This window comes from Epinephelus lanceolatus, chromosome 1, assembly GCF_041903045.1.
Source record: "Epinephelus lanceolatus isolate andai-2023 chromosome 1, ASM4190304v1, whole genome shotgun sequence".
NCBI lineage: Eukaryota > Metazoa > Chordata > Actinopteri > Perciformes > Serranidae > Epinephelus > Epinephelus lanceolatus.
This window is the reverse complement of record NC_135734.1, coordinates 41287616-41308211: the sequence shown is the minus strand read 5'-3', so window position 1 is coordinate 41308211 and position 20596 is coordinate 41287616. Positions and strand designations below refer to the sequence as shown.

The following is a 20596-nucleotide window of genomic DNA, read 5'->3' as shown; positions in this document are numbered from 1 at the left end:
TTGTTCTATTTCCTGCTGCAAGAAAACAAAGCCAAACAGGGTCCTCTCGTGGCAAGCACTGCTTAAAAAATGGCTGCTTTTAATAGAAAGTGAAGAGAAAAATGGGGAGGAAGGACAAGAGCAGCTGATTATGCTGCAGATCAGCAAGAATCCCTTCAAGTAATTAAACCAAAACAATCTGAGAGGCTACACAGTGTTTGTGCTGCAAATGATATTTTTATCACCAGGTTTTCACATAATTTATATGTTTTTATTTCACCTGTCGCATTTTAATTTTTTAAAAATAAATGCTGATAAATTAAAAGATGTTTTGTGAACCAGAAATAATAAAAAACATCATAAGTGTATGTGAGCGAAAGAGAGAAAAACATAAACACAGACACAACGCACATTCACTTACCCATCTCTGCCTGAGCTTTAAGGACAGAACAAATGAGTCTTGAGATCTCTTACTGAAACATCTGAGGATCCATGTAAACATCCAACATGCACACAGTCCTGTTTTTGCACTGTCGTGATCAAATCAGAGGCACAAGTGCCGTAGGTCACCACAGCCTTCACTTTATCTCATTGTAGAACCTCAAGTGCTTCAAACATCATGTCATACAACATTCTCTTTCATCCAAACTAAACACGTAAGCTTTGGGTTTGTTTTGATGAATTTGCTTTGGTCCACCACAAAGAAAAATATATTCCCTGTTGCTATGCAACATCCATTTGCATCTTTCCAGCATCCAGTTCATTCTGGCTCAGTGTAGATGTGTGAAAGTGTTGAAGTTCATCCAGCGCTGCTACTGTTGCATGTCTAGTTAAGCTAATATTAAAAGCCATTTAAGAAGCCTCCATGTTCTACCTTCTTCTTGCTCATTATGTGCTTTTTATTGGTTCTTCAAATGTCACATCAGGATTGAGCAAAAAAAAAAAAAAAACCATGCAAATGTGCAAAGCAAATACTGGTAAATGGTTAGGGTTTAAAAAAAATCATACCTAGCAAAGAAAGATGAGTTTCTGAAATGTGTTTGGCATTTAATAAAAGCAGCAGCCTGGTTCCAGACATCTGAATCACATGTGATTTGGTCAGAGATTCAAACAGGTCTGCTGTTGCACTCACTGACAGCTGTTTCCCCGGTGTCGTCATTGATGTGAAAAATGTTAAATGCTCCTTTAGTAACCGCTACCACAGCTTCCATGTCAACAACAAAAAAAAAAGCCACAGCCCTGGCATGAATACAATCAACCTGATAGCTGCATTCTTTACACATGCCTCATTTTATCTACCCTCTGCAGATGTTACTGAAATAATGAGGTTCCTCGTGTTTTATCCTGGCGTCCTCGCATCATAAGACATAATGCTACTTTAGTCATATAGGAGCCCAGCAGAGTGGCAGCGGAGAACGGGGTTGGTTGTCACATGGCTGGGTTCACAGTGATTAGGTCTCGCTAAAAAAATGCTTGTACTGAAATGTTCATAATTGGAGACAAAGGTCACCTACAGGGTCATTTTAGAGGTAAGACGTGACTTTGAGCTGAAAGGACTTTTCTTATGTCTGTTCTCTTTTTTATTCAAGGCTTTTACATGACGGGTTTACAATAAAACAATTTACTCTTTCACTAAGCTCCGCCCCTTTGTGATATTCTGACAAACTGTCAGAGTAAGCATGGAGCCCACACTGTAACTAACTGCACTCCCTGAAGAACTATTATCATATTTTAGGAAAAATTAAAGAATGATTCCAGAGAGAAGCAGACAGAGGGGTCTACAGTCTGTGTTTGAAGGATATATCCAGGATGTCAAACTGACTCAGCAGCAACAACAGGTTAAAAAGATAAAGATAGTTAGAAGCTAAAGCCAAACTATAGGCTACAGATCACAGTGTAATAGTGAACCACCACATCACTGCTGATCGCCACACAAGACAATGAATATAAAGGGAAACTTTGCTGATATTGAACCAGCTGTGTGGCATCACAGTGTGTGCAGATGAACACTGTTTGGCTTCCTAACTGGACTTGCTTGAGTTACATTGATGTAGCACTTAGGATTACCATGACCTGGATGACTGACTTCACCTCCGTGCTGCCGCCAGTGCTGGAACTCTGCCTGCAGATGGGGGGGGAGCTCCAGGGGAAGCCAAACAATGTTCATCTGCGCACACTGTGATGACACACAGCTGGTTGAATATCAGCAAAGTTTCCCTGCTTCCCTTCACTGGTTCCTGTACAGCAGGGTCGCTCTTTGTTTCACAGTTACAATCATTAAAAAGCAGCATGTGTATACATTCAGTAGGCTATATCTTCAGTAGCTAGCTAGCTAACCCTACACTTTTCAGGGTTTGATTTTGGTTTTGGAACAGGGAAGAAACGTATATCTTTTTCCAACCTCTCCAGGTAACGAGTATCATTAGCCCCTTTTATACTGCCAGATTTTCGGCGAATGTTGGGCTGTTTTGCCGGCAAGCTGCGAGCGTTTAGACACATGGAGCCGGATTAGTGAGTTGATCCGAGGTGCCCAATTTTCCGCCTCGTAGGGTAGACATATTGGTGGAAGCTTTTTGGTTTAAACAGAACAAAGTGGCCTTCCGCCACAGGAGGGGCTGATGATGACTTGTGGGAGGAGCTGTTGATGACGCTGCACGTGCGACCCACTGGCAATGGACTAACGGGAAACAGCTGATAACAGGAATGAGCAGCTAGTAGCAAGAGGGAAACGCAAACCTGACAGGCACTGTAAAGATGAGCAACTGGGGAGACAAGGAATTGCCGCCCTCCTTGTCCTCGCAAACGAAGAGGCCATTAACCGTCAGATGACGGGGACGGTGAAGAACGGGCCGACTTACGAGAGAATCGCCAAAGGACTGACCAGCCACGGCTTCCCTCCCACGTCACTGTTTACGTCACATGCTGAGCTACACGTTTTGTTACTTGCTCACGCCCCCCATTGCCCCGAAAAAGGCGCATTCTGTATAAACAAAAGTAGGTAGGTGGCATTTTGCTGCACTCCCCGATTTTGTTTTTATACTGCCAATGCTGAAAAAAGACTGATTGGGCTTTCCTGCAAATTTGCACAATTCCTATTTTAAAAGGGCTATAGATACACGACGTGCCCCAGGCACAACATTTAGCTCCAAATCCACAAAACCAGCCTGGAAATGAAGGAAATCTGAAACGATTGCATTAGAGTCAATGGAGCACAGCTGTGTAATTGACTGTTATCTGTAGCTGGCCGATGCGACGCTATGATTGGCCAATCTGGGTTTGAGGAAGGGGACTTAGCGAAGAGTTACTTAGCTATGCAACAACATGTAGTTGTTAGCTTACTCGCTGGCAAAGAATTGGATTGGGGATACTTGTCTCATTTTTTTGGAGGGTCAGCTGTCACATGTATTGTAATTCATATTGTTCCATTAGGATACAAAATGTACTTACAGGAATTACTTTTCCTATTCATGCTCTCTAAATACAGGAAATGTGTTTCATTTAAATGAAAAAATGTAATGAAATGAACCTTTAAAAATTCATTTTTAGGATTGCCACCACTCTTTTATTTTTCCCCACTGAAATAATATATTTACAACTAACTCCATAGTGTCTAATTACCAGCCCCTGATGCAGGTTGTCACAAGTGCTTAAGATGTACTTGATAGTCCCTATATTTTGAACAGCATACACTTTAGGAAAGTAAGGTCATTCATTACCTGATACTTCAGCTTCTATTACACATTGAAAAAGAATCTATTAAGGATACAGATTTGGAGGGATTTAAATTAAAGTAAAAAGTGTGAAAACCAACCCTGTTCTCACTTATAGCTGTGTTTTGTATTCTATTCCATAGTTTACAGTAATATACAGTAGATTCATCATGGACACATGATCGTGCCGTGTGCAGCTGACATAAATTCTGCTTGTTGAAGTTCATATTTTTTTTCAAAAGCTGCCACTTCCAACACTTTATGGAGACACCCAACATGCCAAATTCCCCTAGTGCCGCTCTGAGGGAACTGAATATAATGCACTGCATGTGGTAAAAGTGTCTGGTATTATGTTTCAAGATCTGTCGCCATCTGATGTCACTGAAGCAAGCTGGTGACATATCAATAATAGCTTCCCAGTGCCACTCATTAGAACATGCTCAGAGCACAAGCGAGCACTGATTGAAAAGAAGAAAGATAATGACAGTTAATAACAAGAAGGAAAGCTGATTAAGCCATGGCCAGGATCCTTCTCTCTCTGCCTCTCTCCTCTTTCTCTCCCCCTTTTTCTCTCGCTTCTTCTCTCTCATTGAATCATTCTGTCACCGCAAAAATTACCACCTTGTCCTTTTGACACTGCCGTGATTAATTGCCGCAACATAAAGGTGTATACGGACCGATGCATGATTGTTACGTTTTCGAATAGGGTTTGGATTTGAGATGTTGGTGAGATGGGGGCGGCTTGGCACTGCGCAGAGTGCAGGTGCTTTCATCACTGCCTATTCACAGGGGGAAGAAAATACAAAACCCTTCTCATGCCATCCCAGCTTAATTTTACCAGTGGCACGGCATTGTGTATGGGCTACTGCTTAGAATTACATCTCGCTTTTTTTCTGTGCTAATTCATTTCAGAATGAAGTAAGTGGTTTGTGTCTGGTTTCATTGTCTGCACATATTGGACTATGAAGTATTTGGGGATTTATAACAGAGGCGTGATTGATAATCACTTTATTCCGTGCAGTAACACTGTCTGAAAGAACAATACAACAGCAATGCCAAAAACACTCAAAAATCCCCTTTTACATGAGAGCGAGCACTTCTTTCCAAGTCCTACAGCGGCAAAACGTATTACCTAACAAGCCAGTGTGTTGATTAAAGACATTATTTTGCACATTCTGCTGCATGAAACTAAAGCTGTACATTTTACTTCTCCCTGAGAGGCCATGTATGGAAACTTCAGATGTATTTAAACTAGCTACAAGGACAAGAAATGTTGTGTGACAGTGTTCTGTTCAATAAGCATTCCACTTGATTGTACAACATGAGAAAGAATTTTCGACACACAAAGGATGCAGGATAATCACATGAAAGGCGACTCTTCTAAAGCAGAACCCAACAAAAGTGGCCATGTCACTTTGTGAAATGCAGCCATTTATTGTAGACACATGTATCACAGTGAGAGACATCCTCTATGTTATTTTGGCAGCTTTATAATCACTTGTGGAAAATTAATCAGTGTTTGCTCTCCCGTTTGAACGGACTGAAAGAAGTGATGCGTTCTCTGTTATCTCTGCCTGTCAAACAAGGAAATGTGGGAAATGAGATTTTAGCAAATTAGCTTAAGGGAACACGGACCAAGTTTACCGTGATGACAGATGTCTCTTTAATTGTGCTTAGATTTTAAGATGAATTGTGAGTTGATTCATATTCATATTTACAGCAGGGTCCGGGTGACTCATTTTGTTCGGGCAAATGGCGCATGTCATCTGGCAAGGAAACTTTGACACATGTCTTTCTCTTCCCTCTTCTCTGGCTGCTGTAAACTACATTCAGAAATGCCATAAAAATTATTTCAAAACTCACTTGGACATTTTTGGAAGATGTCAAATCATGGCCTTGCAGAGTTGCATTCCACTCAGATGGATCGTTTCAATCCCAAGTCACGATTTGTCAGGCATTCATCAAGTTGTGGCTTAAAAGTTGGCATTTTCGAGCCTGATAAATTTCGCAGTCAAATAAACATATTCACATTTAACTAATTTAAAACAGTGGTCATGAATCATCAGCATGCTATTAAAGCTGCAGTTGGTAACTTCTATAGAAATAACTTTATGTCCTATTTGCTAAGATTGTCACTGTATCCACACAGTTGTATATGAGACAGATAATCTGTGAAAATTCATGTTCCTCCTTCTGTTCACATTGCTTCTAATGGTATTACCACACCTGAATGAAAACAACCAATCAGAGTCGAGGGGTCTCTAATGCACCTGTCACTCCTGCCAATCACTGCTCGTGAAGATTGTGTTACTGCATTCCCTATTGCTCACCTTGATGTGTTTTCAGAAACATATTTTAGTGTACTGTTTAGCTGTAAAATGAGAACGTTTCATGACCTGGCTGCCATGTTAAAAAAAGTCAAACTAAAACAAGGCACTGCCCACCAGGCAAAGTAAACTCTCTCATGTTACATCCAAACAGTACACTAAAATATGTTTCTGAAAACATCTGAGGCAAAAAATAGGCAATGCAGTAACAGAATCTTCATAATTCATATTTAATCAGCACTGCCTAGTTTGACAGTTTGACTGTGAGCAGTTATTGATATAATCGTATGGCTGCCTTTTGAGAGTGTGCAGCGGCACAGAGGAGGTGAGGCTCTGCACCGTAAGGCTCCGAGATAACTATCTTGTCTCTTTTACTCAGTTCTGTCAGGACCACTTTAGTCAGAGAAAACTTTATTTCTACTTGCAGTATTATTTTTGGTTGTATGGCTCTGTTCTGGGGCCTCTCTGCCTTTCCTTTGGCCTACACAGAAAGCCTATTCCATGCGCCTACATGGAAAGCCTAAGGCAGATTGAGCACACCTTTCCACCCTTCCAGGCACCTACGTGGAAAGTCTAAGGTGGAGGGAGCACACCTCTTAGCCCTTCCATGTGCCTACGTGGAAAGCCTAAGGCAAAGGGAGCACTCCTCTTAGCCCTTCCACGCGTGTACATGGAAAGCTTAAGGCAGAGGGAGCACACCTCTCTGCCCTTCCATGTGCCTAAGTGGAAACCCTAAGGTGGAGGGAGCACACCTCTTAGCCCTTCCATGTGTCTACATGGAAAGCCTAAGGCTAAGGGAGCACTCCTCTCCACCCTTCCACGCGTGTACATGGAAAGCCTAAGGTGGAGGGAGCACACTTCTTACACCTCTTACCACCTCCACGTAGACACGTGGAAGGGCTAAGAGGGAGGGAGCACTCCTCTCCACCCTTCCACACGTGTACATGGAAAGCTTCAGGCAGAGGAAGCACACCTCTCTGCCCTTCCACATGCCTATGTCAAAAACCTATGGTGGAGGGAACACACCACTCTGCTCCTCCACACGCCTATGTGGAAATCCTAAGGCTGAGGGAGCACATATCCCTGCCCTTCCATGCGCCGACTTAATACAACACAGTCTTTGGCCTTTTGTTTGACACCTAGTGTTGGCAAAAAAATGTTGTTCCACATTTCCAACCTATTGTTAGCACTGTTAGCTTGTTTACTCTATTAACATCCTGTTTATCCAAACTTTAAAACCTTAGATAAATAAATAAAAATCTTCAAATATTCGCATCGAAGAGCCAAATCCGATTCAACTGACGTAACGTTTTTGAAGATTATTAGTATTATTTGCTTTTATTTGACAGGAAAGCTTAGGGGTGAAAGAGACGTGATGACCCCGCGGCTTAGTACAGGGGGTGCCTACTCTATCACGTGAGCTACTGTGTGGCCGATTTGGCTGACGTAAATCTAAGTCGGGTACAGCCCTACATGACTGTCAGCTGAGTTAGAGACTCCTCAACTCTGATTAGGTTATTTACTCTAGTGATGATTGAGTCTAGCAAATGCCATTAGGAGCACAACAAGGAGGTTTTTGTGATTTTTTTTCACAGACTATCTGACTCATGTACTACTGAGTGGATGTAGTGACAGTTTTAGCAAAAATGACAAAACGTTATTTTTATAAAAGTCACCAACTGCAGCTTTAAGTAAACCCATTATGCTGACTGAGGTTCAGGTTAACATAATTCACTTGTGACATTCATTAGTTGCTGCCTACATTGCTGGCGCATCAGTCTTAAACAGTAGAAAAATATGCAATGTATGAAGGTAAAAGTCTCAAAAATGAGGAGTTCACCACAGAATAAATGCCTTGTCAGAGAGGAAGAGTGGTCACAAATCATACTGTCACGTAACAGGATATTCACTAAACAGTGTAAACAAGTTCACTCAACCCCTAAACAGTCTAATTTCATTATAGATCTGTTTTTATCTGTGTCTGCAGTACTTCAGTATCCATATACTATATGTGATCAGGCTGGGGAAATGGAAAAAGCAGAACTGCAGGATAATGACAGAAATAACACTTCACTCTCTCCCTGCAGCTACATATCCCATTCATTCACGTCTTTGATGAAACATTAATTGATTCCCTTTCTTATACCTCAAGCAGATAGGTGACAAAGGAAGATATTTAGTCACGGTGGGATCCCTATGAATAGGTAAACTGATGCTTGATTTTTTTTGCTGGAGGTCACCCCTTTATAAAGGTATCATTTTGGACTCCTTCAGAGCACACGCAACACACAGCTCCATGTTAACCCACGTCGATGTTTAATCAGTGTTTCTTTTATGCGGATAAATTAACTTGTCTGTTGATGTTTATGGAAGCAAATCCGTTACCTGACTTACAGAATTAATTCCCTATTATACCCACCCATAGCCAACACAGGTGTTATTGTGTACCCACACCATTTTGTCCAACAAAAGCTACAGAACAGGTGCATGTATCGTTCTAATCCACGCTGCTCTCTCTCCACCTGCTGTGATAATTAATGAGGTGTTTTAATACACAGTGAAGAAGATTCTTCTCTTTGCAAGTAGCTGTAGGAGTTAGAAGCAGATGCAATGGGGTCATTGTGGATCTGAGGTTGATGTTTCTACTTCCCATTGTGCTATTGGATTTTAAGCTCTGGCTCTACAGAGCACATTAGGTAAACACAGATAAAGGCTGATGGGTATTGAATGCTCCCACATGGTAAAATTCAACAGAGGAAGATGTGCTAATCTGTGGAAGTCCATTTGTAAATTAGACTTATATGCTACGCTGGGCTATAATCAAAACGCCTGCATTCGTTCATACATTTAGAGGGCTGCTTACCACCAAAGACTCACAAGTAGATGCTTTAGATGTAAAAAATAAATGCTGCATATGAAGAAGTGTTTGTTTTTATGGATAGGGCATAACATCCAACCTTCACCTCCTCCAAGATAAAAATAAAAACAACCAGATCTGCAAGCTTCCCCCTCCAAATCTTCTCCCGGGATGGGTCAGAACTCCCATTAGTCAACTCCTATAAATACGTAGTTATCTGGCACGACGGTTCACTCTCCTTTCAAACGCACATCAACACGCTGCTCTCCAAAGTCAGAGCATGAATTGGTTTCCTGTAGCATTATAAGGCATCTTCCCCTCACTCTGCAGAGCACACCTTGGTTAAAATGACAGTTCTCCCAATCCTGGATTATGGCGACTTAATCTCCAGGTTTGCCTTCAAAAATCTTCTTAATAAATTGGACGTCATTTACCGTACTGCCATTCACTTTGTCACTGGTGCGACTTTCAGCACACATCACTGTAACCTGTATTCTCTGGTCAACTGGCCATCACTCCATAGCAGTGATAAACCCACTGGTATTAGTTCATTTACAAAACTATAACTGCCAAAACCCCTTTTATAGCTCCAGTAACTGCTCTTTCTGCTCTAGCAAATTTATTACTGTGGTAATACCTAGAGTTAGCACCTCTTTTGGCCATCACTCATTATAGTTTGCGCCTCCTGGTGATAGGAACGAGTTGCAAGAGATGGTAAAACTCCACAGCTTCCATTCTTTACGGCCAAAACACACCGGCAGCGAACATCGCACGTCAAAAAATAGGCCCCTATTATTATTTTCAATGTACAACAGCAGTCGCTAGACATGCATCCGCGCTCTTGGACACACCACCCTGTGGCACTTCACACCACTGTCCTATTTCCAGCCTTGCTGCCCCTGAAATTAAATGCATTTTTCCCCAACTTGCTCTCTGCTTGTGCATACCAGCTCCTGTTGCAGCTCTTTTTCTCTGCTCCTATAGCAGCTCGACTCCTCTCCCCACTATTGATGTATATAGAGAACTCTGTAGCTGTTGCTATATCTTGTGTGTGACAAAGAATGGATGAGGAGAGACTTGCTGTTGAGGTCGAGAAATATCCCGAGCTAAACGACACACAATCCCGTCATTATCCCATTATCCCTGGCGAGTCATAGCTCTGGAGATCGGCTCTTCAGAAGAGAAATGGAGTTTAATTAGGGGCTGTCCACACATGATTTTAAGCTAATGCAGAGGTGGAGGAAGTACAGATCTTTCAGTAAAAGTAGTAATAACTCTGTGTGGTTGTCTGTTGACAAGCTGCACAACGCGTCCTGTGTGTGCTAGCGGCGGCACTTGATGTGTGCCACCTGATGCAGCACGCTGCAGCGGCGCCAGTCCGTTGTTTCAGCTTTACCCTCCTTAAACAACAATGGCTACTTTCTGATCACTGCACCATTGTTGTTGTAAATACTGAATTCATGATGTTTCTTTTTTTAAAATTTATTTTAATTGCACAAGCTGTATCTATGTTTCAGTGTCTTATGTTGACTTGTCCTCTGACGCTGCCTCTTGACCAGGTCATTATTGTAAATGAGAATTGGTTTTCAATTTACATATCTGGTTAAAAAGGGTAAAATAAATTAAATAAATACGTATAGGAGCTAAAGTGTATGATCTTACCAATGGGCAGGTCTCCAGAAAAGTGTAAGTCTGTAAGAATACATGGCACAACCTGCACTTAGAGCGAGTAGAGTTATCGGACCTATCTTTGTACATGTCAGCAGTTACTCTTAGTAACTCTTACCTTTTTGAAGGTTTTTTAATTATTATTAATTTTATAATGAGATCTTGTAGGTGTGCACTAATTAAAAGCCAAGGTTGTGCTTCTAGTCATTATTCATCTCTTAAGAACTGATTGCACTGATGTGAGATTTCAGAATTTCTTCCCCAAAGGCCATTTATTATCCGATTTCATAGACTGACTGGTGAAAAAAACAAAACATCTAGTTCAAGAACTTAAATGTGGTCCTCCTCTAATGAAACATCTAATTAAACTTAATGAAAATTTATTGAAATGATTAAGGACTGCTGTGCATCAGCCTCCACAGTCACAACCTGAAATTACTAAAGAGAAGAGATGAAAAACTTGTCATAAAGTTGAAATGAAAACCTTGTTTGAGCCCTACCTGTGTACTTCAGGTGTGTTACAGGTAGATGGGGCCATGGAGCAGCTCAAGGCTCATTAGTGGGAGCAGCAGGTTGTTATGGAGGACAAGTATTTCGAGTTTCTTTTGGTTTGTTTGTTCGTTTTTAATCCATGGTACTGACAACAACCAGCACTGCAGAACGCCTTTGAGCAAGGTCACTTCACCCATTGTGGATGTGTACCAGCCTGCTCTGATGGCAGGCATTAGAAAGTTTTTTAGAGTTGGCTATAAATACTATGATACAACCCAGCAGCACAACACAGCTTGTAATATAATGATGTGGCATCTGTCTTCACAAACATAACCTCAGCAACAAGGGGGCCCACACAGACAGCCCCCATTCATCAGTGTTCCAAAATAAAGTTGTGGAAATAAAGGTTACATTGAATGAAACTTAGACAGTTCATAAATTATCAACCAGGCTTTGTTCATTTAGAATGAAACTCTTCAATTATGAATAAATTCTGAATATATCAACAATTTAGTGTCCTAAGCCCCTCCCACCAGACGGCCATAGGCATATGCAAACCCGGTGTTTCCCAAATATTGATGTATTTAATCTTACTTCAGTGTAGAGCTGCACATTCTCCTAGCCCCTCGCTGCCCCACGCCATTCCTCTCCATTTTTCTCAGCCCACACATGAATTAGCTAGCTACCCATCAGCTAGTGTAAACCCCCCAGTGGTGGGTGTCACAGTGGTGGCGGCAGCTCCGGGTGTTATGGGAGCAACCAAAGTTTGCTGATCCAGCAGGGAGTCAGAGCCGTCCGGTCCCCTGACACTTGGGTTTGCGATAGCTGAATATGGGTTGCTGCGGTTGCTGACTAGGAATACATCTTTGAAGCTGCTGCCCACTGCTCTGATGAGGTGGTCTGTAGCAGCGTGGATTGAGGCAGAGGACAAACTGTGATTCAAGGCTCCAGCTAATGTAAGCTACATAAATATGAACTTGAAGCTGCAACTATGAGCCTTTGGCTCCAGTTAGCTGAACATTCAGATATTAGCAACATTTTCTCTTTATCTCTGAAACACTCTGCCGATATTGGAACATGTTTTGTTTCGTTCTTTTACATGCATTGTCTTCTTTTAAAATACACTTTCATCACAGGAAATACCGCAATTTGCCATTTTTTTTCTCCAACAACAAAAACACATGGTTAAGTTTAGAAAAAAAAGACAGGGTTTGGCTTTAAAAGTTGACAGGACACAAACACCACTCTCCTGGGTGAAAGTCTGTGTTTGTCAGACCCATCCACCACTGCTTTCGCCAACCCAACTTAGACCTTTGCTGCCTTAACTTTCATTCTTGTCCAACCGCACTTCCCCCTGATACCGCTGAACGCCATTGAAAATATAACGCGGATCGTCTGCGTATCATGCTGACGTAAAAGGACAGCTTCTTTGTCTGACGCTGCAAGTCACTGCCCAAGTGCCAGATTTCAGCGACTTTGGAGTGAGACTCTTTTGGTCTCTCTTTTTGAAAAGTCTGTCTTCCTTTTTTGGGTTGCTTTGCAGTGTAGGCAGTTGTTGCCGATGCTGGAATAGCAACTTCTTCTGCAGGATCCTCTGCCATTGAATCAGGTTTTCACTGGAAGGACACATATGCACATCTGCATATGCTGAACAGCCAATAGGAACACCTTCCCTCTGAAATGAGCTGTAATTGGCCAAAGTCTCCCGTCATGGTCTTGATGTGCTAAAGCCTGAAAACAGAGCCAAGAGGAGGTGCAGAAGTTTAGTTTCTCTCAGTCTGCTTAAATTCCAATATGCTCAAAGTTTATTGTATTCTTTTTCCCCAGTGACACCAAAATAAAGTTGCCTACCCCAACTTTAATTACAGAATACTAAAGTCCATTCATTCATTTTCTGTAACCACTCATCCTGTTTGGGGTCAAAAGGGGCTTGGAGCCCATACCAGCCGACACTGGAGTACACTCTAGACAGGTCACCAGACTATCACAGGGCTGACACATAGAGAAAGACAACCATTCACACTCACATTCACACCTACGGACAATTTAGAGTCACCAGTTAACCTGCATGTCTTTGGACTGTGGGAGGAAGCTGGAGTACCCAGAGAAAACCCACGCTGACACGGCGAGAACATGCCACCTAAAGTTGGTTATATACACTGTTCACCGAGCTTAACTTGACAGTCTTGTTAAAGAAGGTGTTGTCACTTTGAAGGTGAATCTTTTGTCATACATTGTGAAGCTGTATTTCGGTCCAAGGATCACAGATTCTCTCCTTTTTTATAAATGTGAAAATATCACTTGAAAGTTATTCCTCAGGAGCTTGGCCTTATTCTTACTTGTTTACTCATTATTGGTGTTTACCCACTCGAGGCATCAGCCCTGGAGGTGGCACCGTATCAAAGCGTGCTTCAACCATCTCCTCACAAAAGCCTCAAACAATAGTGAAATGCAGTGTTTACAATAATGACTCTTTGACCTTTGGCAAATTGAATTCAAATGACCAAAGGTCCCCAAAAGAGCTGGAGATTAAATTTTTCTTATCTTCAACAACAACAACAAAAGAAAAGGAGGCATCTGTCTCCAAAATAGCAACACCACTGGCAGTGACTATACCACCTTATTTCAATGCTAATATCTGGAGATTATATGCAGAAATGGGAGCATGAATTCTCTGTCAGGAGATTAGGCACCCAGAGATTTTCATAGACTCGTGAAATGGTGAGGAAGCTCCAGTAATATCCAGGGGAAGCCCTCTTAAAATCAGAATCAAATCGGAATCAAGTAGATTTTCACAAGGAATTTGCCTTGGTGTGTTGTTGCATAACAATAAATAAAGTCAGAGGAAGGAAAAACAAGTACTTTAAAAGGCAAGAGTCATAAATATAAAGTAGCTCAGCTGGGGCGGCAGTTGTTCAGTCCATAGAGAGTTGTGTTGGGAACCAGAAGGTCATCGGTTCAAGTTTACATCTAGACCAAATATGGAGTGTGGACTGGTAGCTGGAGAGGTGCCAATTCACCTCCAGGGCTCTGTCTAGGTGCCCTTAAAATTGTACAAAAAAGGAAAATTTCGATGTGTTTTTAAAAGGAAAAGAAGCTGTACAATATTTGAAACAAAGACAGTGTAATGTGCAAATGTTTCAAGTGGCAGCAAATTGCTATGACAGGGCTGACACACCAGAGCTCTGTACTACGAAGCCAGTTCAACATACCCAGGATATTGTTTCGTTATCTGGATTACCGCTACTACAAAGCTGGTTATCAACAAGTTCAGTCAACTCTGGGTTTTCCTTTCCAGCCACGAGCGCATTCAGGTGAAAGAGGCAGGATTGTAAGGTGCGAGCGGCATCATCAGAGCCATGAATGAAGTGGATCACCTCACATCATATGTGATGAAATAATACTGAAAATGTCTGCGACTGCGAAACAGGAAAAATGTCAGTGGCACTTTGGCCGAGACTTAAATTATGTGCAGGTATCACTGAGCTATATGTGACTTTAGTATAGAGTATTTTTTGCCGTTTAGTTGCATGATGATGAATATGTCACATAAAACACTTTAAAGTAACACCAGACTGTTTCTGCTACTGAAATAAGGAGTAGAAAAGTTGTCTAGTTAAAGACTGACGAGTTCTACCTGACTGAAATGTGGCATTTATACTAACAGGAGCCAATTAACAGTGTGTGGATTATTTTAGTAATGAAATATTACCTGTTTTTCCCTAGGTCTCATCACACAGGTGTCTCATGTTATTTTGAGCTACAGTGATGACTCAGAGTGTAAAAGTAGCAGCACTGGCAGCAATCACTGTGAACTAAAGTAAACTTTACACAAGTTAAAATCCTGCTAAAATCATGTGTTTAGTGTGTAAAGGATCTCTCTGTTTGTTAGAAGCTCTGTTTCAAAATCAGTAGAAACTAGTCCATACCCATTGAGTGCACAGTTGCCCACGTACAGTTTCACATGGTGTGTGTTTGGGATACAGGTCATAGGAAATTGCAGTTTAAATAGTCAACTGAACCCATTAAGAAGAGCAATGTATTCAGACAGAGTTTTTGTGAATCTGATAGTACGATTGCTTTATTGAAAGTACAGTAGTACCATTGCCAATAGTGGGATAGTTAGTGGGCTAAAACTGTACATTAGTAGCTGATGTAGCACATTGAAAGGCAGATAGTTAAAGTGTTTAAAAAAAACATTGGGCCACAGGGGGAGCCACAGCGATCGTCGCATTTTAGCCATTTTTAAGCATCTTTCTGTTGTTATAGCGCCACCCAGTTGCCAATTAGAGTTAAATGTCTCCAGTCACCTTGAGGCGTCCTGTTCTACATATCTACCAAGTTTAGTAAAATCGAGATAAGAAATTAGCTCTCTAGCACCCCCATTTTGTTTGATGGGGTCAATAATGGAGGGGTCCCCTCAGATTATGTGTGGTCATATGCCTACAAAGTTGCGTGGTGATGGGTGAAACCCTTGAGATGTTATACACTTTCATGTGATGAGCCACGCCCTCCGCAATATTCATTGCCTTATAGAAGCTCAGTTTTAGTAAGTTTTTCAACTTTTGCCAAGAGGGAACTTTAGATATTGGTCCCTAGATTATGTTCACCGAGTTTCATGCAGATCAGTCAAACTTCCTAGGAAGAGATCGATTTGAAGTGTTTTCAAAAAATTCAAAATGGTGGAAAATCTATATAACCAGAAGTTATGGGTTCTTGAGGCAAATGTGTTCCTCATGAGGAGAGGCATCTCTGTGCAAAGTTTCATGTCTCTACGACATACGGGGCATGAGATATGCCCATTCAAAGTTTGCAATTTCAATCAGTTGCTATAGCGCCCCCCTTTGGCCAATTGATGTAATATTGCTTAATTGGCATCCTCCCATGACCCTCTACCACTGTGCCAAATTTCACATGGATTGACCAAGTCAGTGAGGAGAAAAACATGGAACAGACACACACACACAGTTTTCGTCATTATAGAGTAAGATAGAGACCCGGGACAATGAAATGACTCTACTGACCTGTAACAGCATATAGGCTCCTCTTTTATACCTGAGACTCTGGACCTGCGTTCATGTAATGGATTCTTTTTCTTCAGTGATCTGACTGGTCAGAGGTCAGGGTGTTGACAGGCTGTGATCCGATATCTTGAAGTTAACCTGCTCCGAAGCAGGTTAGTTGTTAAGCATAAGTCGCCATGGTGATTTATCCTGGTAAAAAGAGAACCAGCTTCATAGTACTGAAAACCCTGAGTTAACCCCAAAGTTAACTCGCTAACTTCAAATCCTGCTTCATAGCACAGGCCTCAGATGATGCTCTGATGATTCTAAAATCATTTTTAAAGCTGCAGTAGTAGTATTGGGAAAAATGTATCATGTGAAAGATGTTGCTCCTATAGTGACAAAACTCTGTGTGACACAGCTCTACAGAGCATGTTTGTCTCTTTCAGCTCATTGTTTTGACTTTACAACTTTCCTGCCTCACTTCTCTCTCACTGCTTTCATCATCTTCAAAATGTTCCATTAAACCCACTGTACACAACCTGCCCAGCACCAAAAGGCAGACGGACAAAGTAAGGGACCTGGTGGGTGAACGTAGCGTAGCATTTAGCTTCTAAAGAGCCAGATATTTTCCTCAGAAGTTGACTGAGACAAAAAAAGAGCCAAAAATGAATATTGGACTTATGTTCGCCAGGTGGCCAGAAATGGGACTTCAAATAAATGCAAATATCTCTCTGTGTCTGCCGGATGTGTAAATAGGAGACTATTTGCAACCACATTTGCCAACTTTATGAGGTGTTATTATGACAATGCTGTTCTTTGTTTATTTTTTTATGCTAGTAGAAAATGTAAATGATTTCAAATATGTCTTTCCATCTCTCTCTGTATCCCAAAATGTCCCGTCTAAGGTGTACTTCAAGCGTGATGGCGAGCTGATTGAGGTGATCTCCTACACTCAATCCTCCAGCGAGCAGGGAGGCAGCGCAGCGGGGGTGAGAGGAGCCAGGCCGCTCATCAGCAGGGACCTGGATGACACTAAACTGCAGCGTTCCCTCTCCCTCCTGGACCCCGAAGGGCGGGCACCACGTCTGTACACAGAGAGCCCCCAGCGTGTCCACACTCAGGGCCAGCAGGCCTACGAGCCCAGCCCCGCCACGGAGGTCATCCCCGAGACGGTGGTGAGCCGGGAATTCCCCCGCTGGGTGCACAGCACAGACCCTCTCTACTACTTCAGCCACACTCACATCCCCCAGAGTGACGGCTCAGTGGTGGTGCAGGCCCGGCTCACCTGGACCCTCAACCCTCAGCTGGATAACGACGCCCTGTTCAGCTGCGAAGTCAAGCACCCGGCGCTGTCCATGCCCATGCAGACAGAGGTCACTCTAGGTGAGCGCGATGCAGACTGACTCATTGTTTTTGCATGCTATTCTCATTCCTCTACCACCTTTTTTTCCTCATCTGTCCTCTAATCCTCCTCCCGCTCCACCCAAAACACTCCACCCCCACAAACACACACACACCCTTTTCTCATTTCTTCACGCTTTTAATCTCCTGCTGTCTCCTTGTATCCCCTTGCCGCACTTGGAAACCGACTGGGCCCCCTTATGTGTCCCTTGCAAATGTACTCAGAACAACGCTGATTTTCATTTGATGCTGCTTAATTGTGTTACAGCTGAGCAGATTGCGAGTTTAGCGGCGAATGCAAAACTCCGCGTGACTGACAGGGCAATTCATCGAGCTGTCTGTTGCTAGATTGAGTTAACTCAGTACCGTTATTGAAAAAGTCAACCTGAATTAGAGAAGTCAAATGAGAATTTAGACACACTGACCTGTTATATATCTTTAGAGGGACGATCTCGGAGATGCTGCCCTCCTTCAGACTTCACTGAGCATCTCCCCTAAGCTCCTCAGTCTCACATTTTAGTTTTGTAGCCTGTAGATTTCATCACTTTATTTCAAGGAGAGAAACACCACGGCAGGGGGATTTTATTGGTTTGCTGCAAACTATCAAAGCAGAAGATGTAGCGATGCAGAGTCATACTTTAAGGGGAAAAGTTAGCATTAAGTTTTAATGTTGTGTGTGATCCAAGAGAGGCAAAGACACACACACACTCTTTCTCATTTTTTTGTAATCTAAAAACAAAGATGGCTTCCGGCGCATCCAATTAACACTTCAAAGGCAATACGTTGGCATGGTCCTCCTGGAGACAAGCCACACAATCCTGACATGATAAACAGAGACATTATCTTCCATGAGATGTTAGCAATGGTTGAAGGCAGAGGGAGAATGTGAATGAGGAGGCTGAGGCTGGTACATATTTGCTTGCTGCTTTGTGTCTCACTGTCAGTGTTTTTATCTCGCATCACCACCTTTCATTTTATTAAATGTATCCCTCTTACTATGCCGGCGAGCAGCTGTGGTCACTGTGAGGCGATGTATAGAAACTGTCATTATCATCTAGAGGAGGAGAGTCTTTAATAGGTTTTAGAAATGACAAGTAGGGATTTAAAATCTCCCGTAAACAAGCCGCTCGCATGGCACGGCTTGTTTCTTTTCTCAGCCAAGGTCCACTTTTATAAAGGAAGATCTGTGAAGACTTGACATGATTTAGTTTATTTACACAAAATTATATAAAATAAGCTGCTGGTGTGTGTTTGCTGCATAAATACACAGAATCAAAGACTCAGAGGGCATAGTGGAAATTCACAGTGAAATTAAACAACATGTACTTATTAAGTGTTTACAGAAGGACTGAAGAAGTTGTTTCTGGTTGTATTTGAGTCCTAAAACCATTTTTTTTTTATTAAAATAAATCATCTTGTGTGGCACAGTGATGCAGTGGTTAGCATTATCGCCTCACAGTTTGCATGTTCTCCCTGTGTCAGCGTGGGTTTCCTCCAGGTACTCCAGCTTCCTCCCACAGTCCAAAGACATGCAGATTAACTGGTGACTCTAAATTGTCCGTAGGTGTCAATGTGAGTGTGAATGGTTGTGCTATGTGTCAGCCCTGTGATAGTATGGGGACCTGTCCAGGGTGTACCCTGCCTCTCACCCAATATCAACTGGGATAGGCACAAAAAATTAACCAGTAGTGCGCTTACAGTAAAAAACCCAATGTTATCATCATACATTAGCAATAATATCAGCATTTAGTGTAAAGCAGTTACTAAGGGTGCTTTCACACCTGCCCTGTTTGGTTCGGTTCAGTCAAACTCAAGTTCGTTTGCCCCCTAAGTGCGGTTCATTTGGGCAGGTGTGAACACAGCAACTGCACTCAGGTGTGCACCTAAACAACCAGACTGAGACCTTCTTGAAGAGGTGGTCTGGTTACAAACAAACTCTGGTGTTTGTGGTGAGAACGTGTTCCAACCTCGATCTGAACCAACTGCAGTCACATGACACATTGTTTGGGTTAAACATGAGCATGTTACAGTCCTGGAGGATTATTAATGTGCACCTCCTCCTGTACTGCCTTAATATGCACATTCAGCACATCCAATGCATCAAAACATTGTTTTTCTAGTTGGAGCCGCGCCTCGTTTTCAAACTGTATGGTTTGACTAAAATGAACAATGACAGCAATATAGTCCACGATGAGCAGCGCTAAAATCAACCTGCGTAGTTGTTCCTCCATTGTGACATTAGAAAGTGTCACATTTATCTTGCAAGTGTACTCTTCTTCAACGTTTGCTTTACTTCCTGGATTTTTCCCACATGGAAATTCTGACCAATCAACAGCAGCTTTCTCTCACAAGGCATTTGATCTGGTCCGCTTGTAAATGCTGCCGTGAGAACACGAACCAACTCTAGGTAATTATACAACTTTGTAACAAAATGAGTCCCTGATTCAGACCAAAGCAAGACAACTCTAGGTCTGAAAGCAGCCTGAAACAGACTGTTCACATCAGAGTACATTCTTTTTCAAAACACGTACAGTTATTAGCATTTTTTCTCATCTGGTACCTTCTAATAAAACTGCAACTTCCACATCCTGTTTAGAATAACACTAGTTGAAGGTTAATTCCAAGTTTTTATCACCAACAGGAAGCCAGATGAGACAAAATTACATTAAAAGCAAGACCATTAGCACGGAGCTATGGTTTCAGACTGAACACAGATAATTTTAGATGACACTAATTATCTCTGAGGCCAAGCCACTAAAGGGGCGTGGGGTATAGAGGCCAGCAATAATTATCCTACATATAATCAATGATAACCACGTTTTATTGTGAATCAAAGTATTCACCATTGCTAAAAACAAACATTGTACTTATTGTTGCTTTAGTAAAATGTAGCCTGTTTAGGGATGGGAGAAGCAACATGCACATTGCGTGTCAATATGAGTAAAGCAGATTTTGGGAGGGCCCATTCACTGGACCTTTTTCAGGGACCCAGCCATTTCTGTAGGCGGGCCTGGTCCCAAGCAGCAGCCTGATGTTTTGGAAGTTTAATATAAAAAACATTGTATGACACTGAGGACTTGCTGCGTCTGAATTTGGATGATGGCAGATAATCTTGTTGCAGTAGGTTGGACTATCCACCAGTCCAGTTTTCTTTTG

The 20596-nt window shown here is 42.1% G+C and overlaps 1 protein-coding gene across 2 annotated transcripts in view; it reads left to right on the top strand.

Annotated features, from left to right (window-relative positions):
• igsf21a (immunoglobin superfamily, member 21a) overlaps positions 1–20596 on the top strand; it is a 370289-nt gene that overhangs the window by 315845 nt on the left and 33848 nt on the right. For both annotated transcript variants that reach the window (XM_033627706.2, XM_033627704.2), the window contains exon 6: positions 16945–17422. In XM_033627706.2, coding sequence (XP_033483597.2) covers positions 16945–17422 — 478 coding nt within the window. The remainder of the gene's footprint in view (positions 1–16944; positions 17423–20596) is intronic.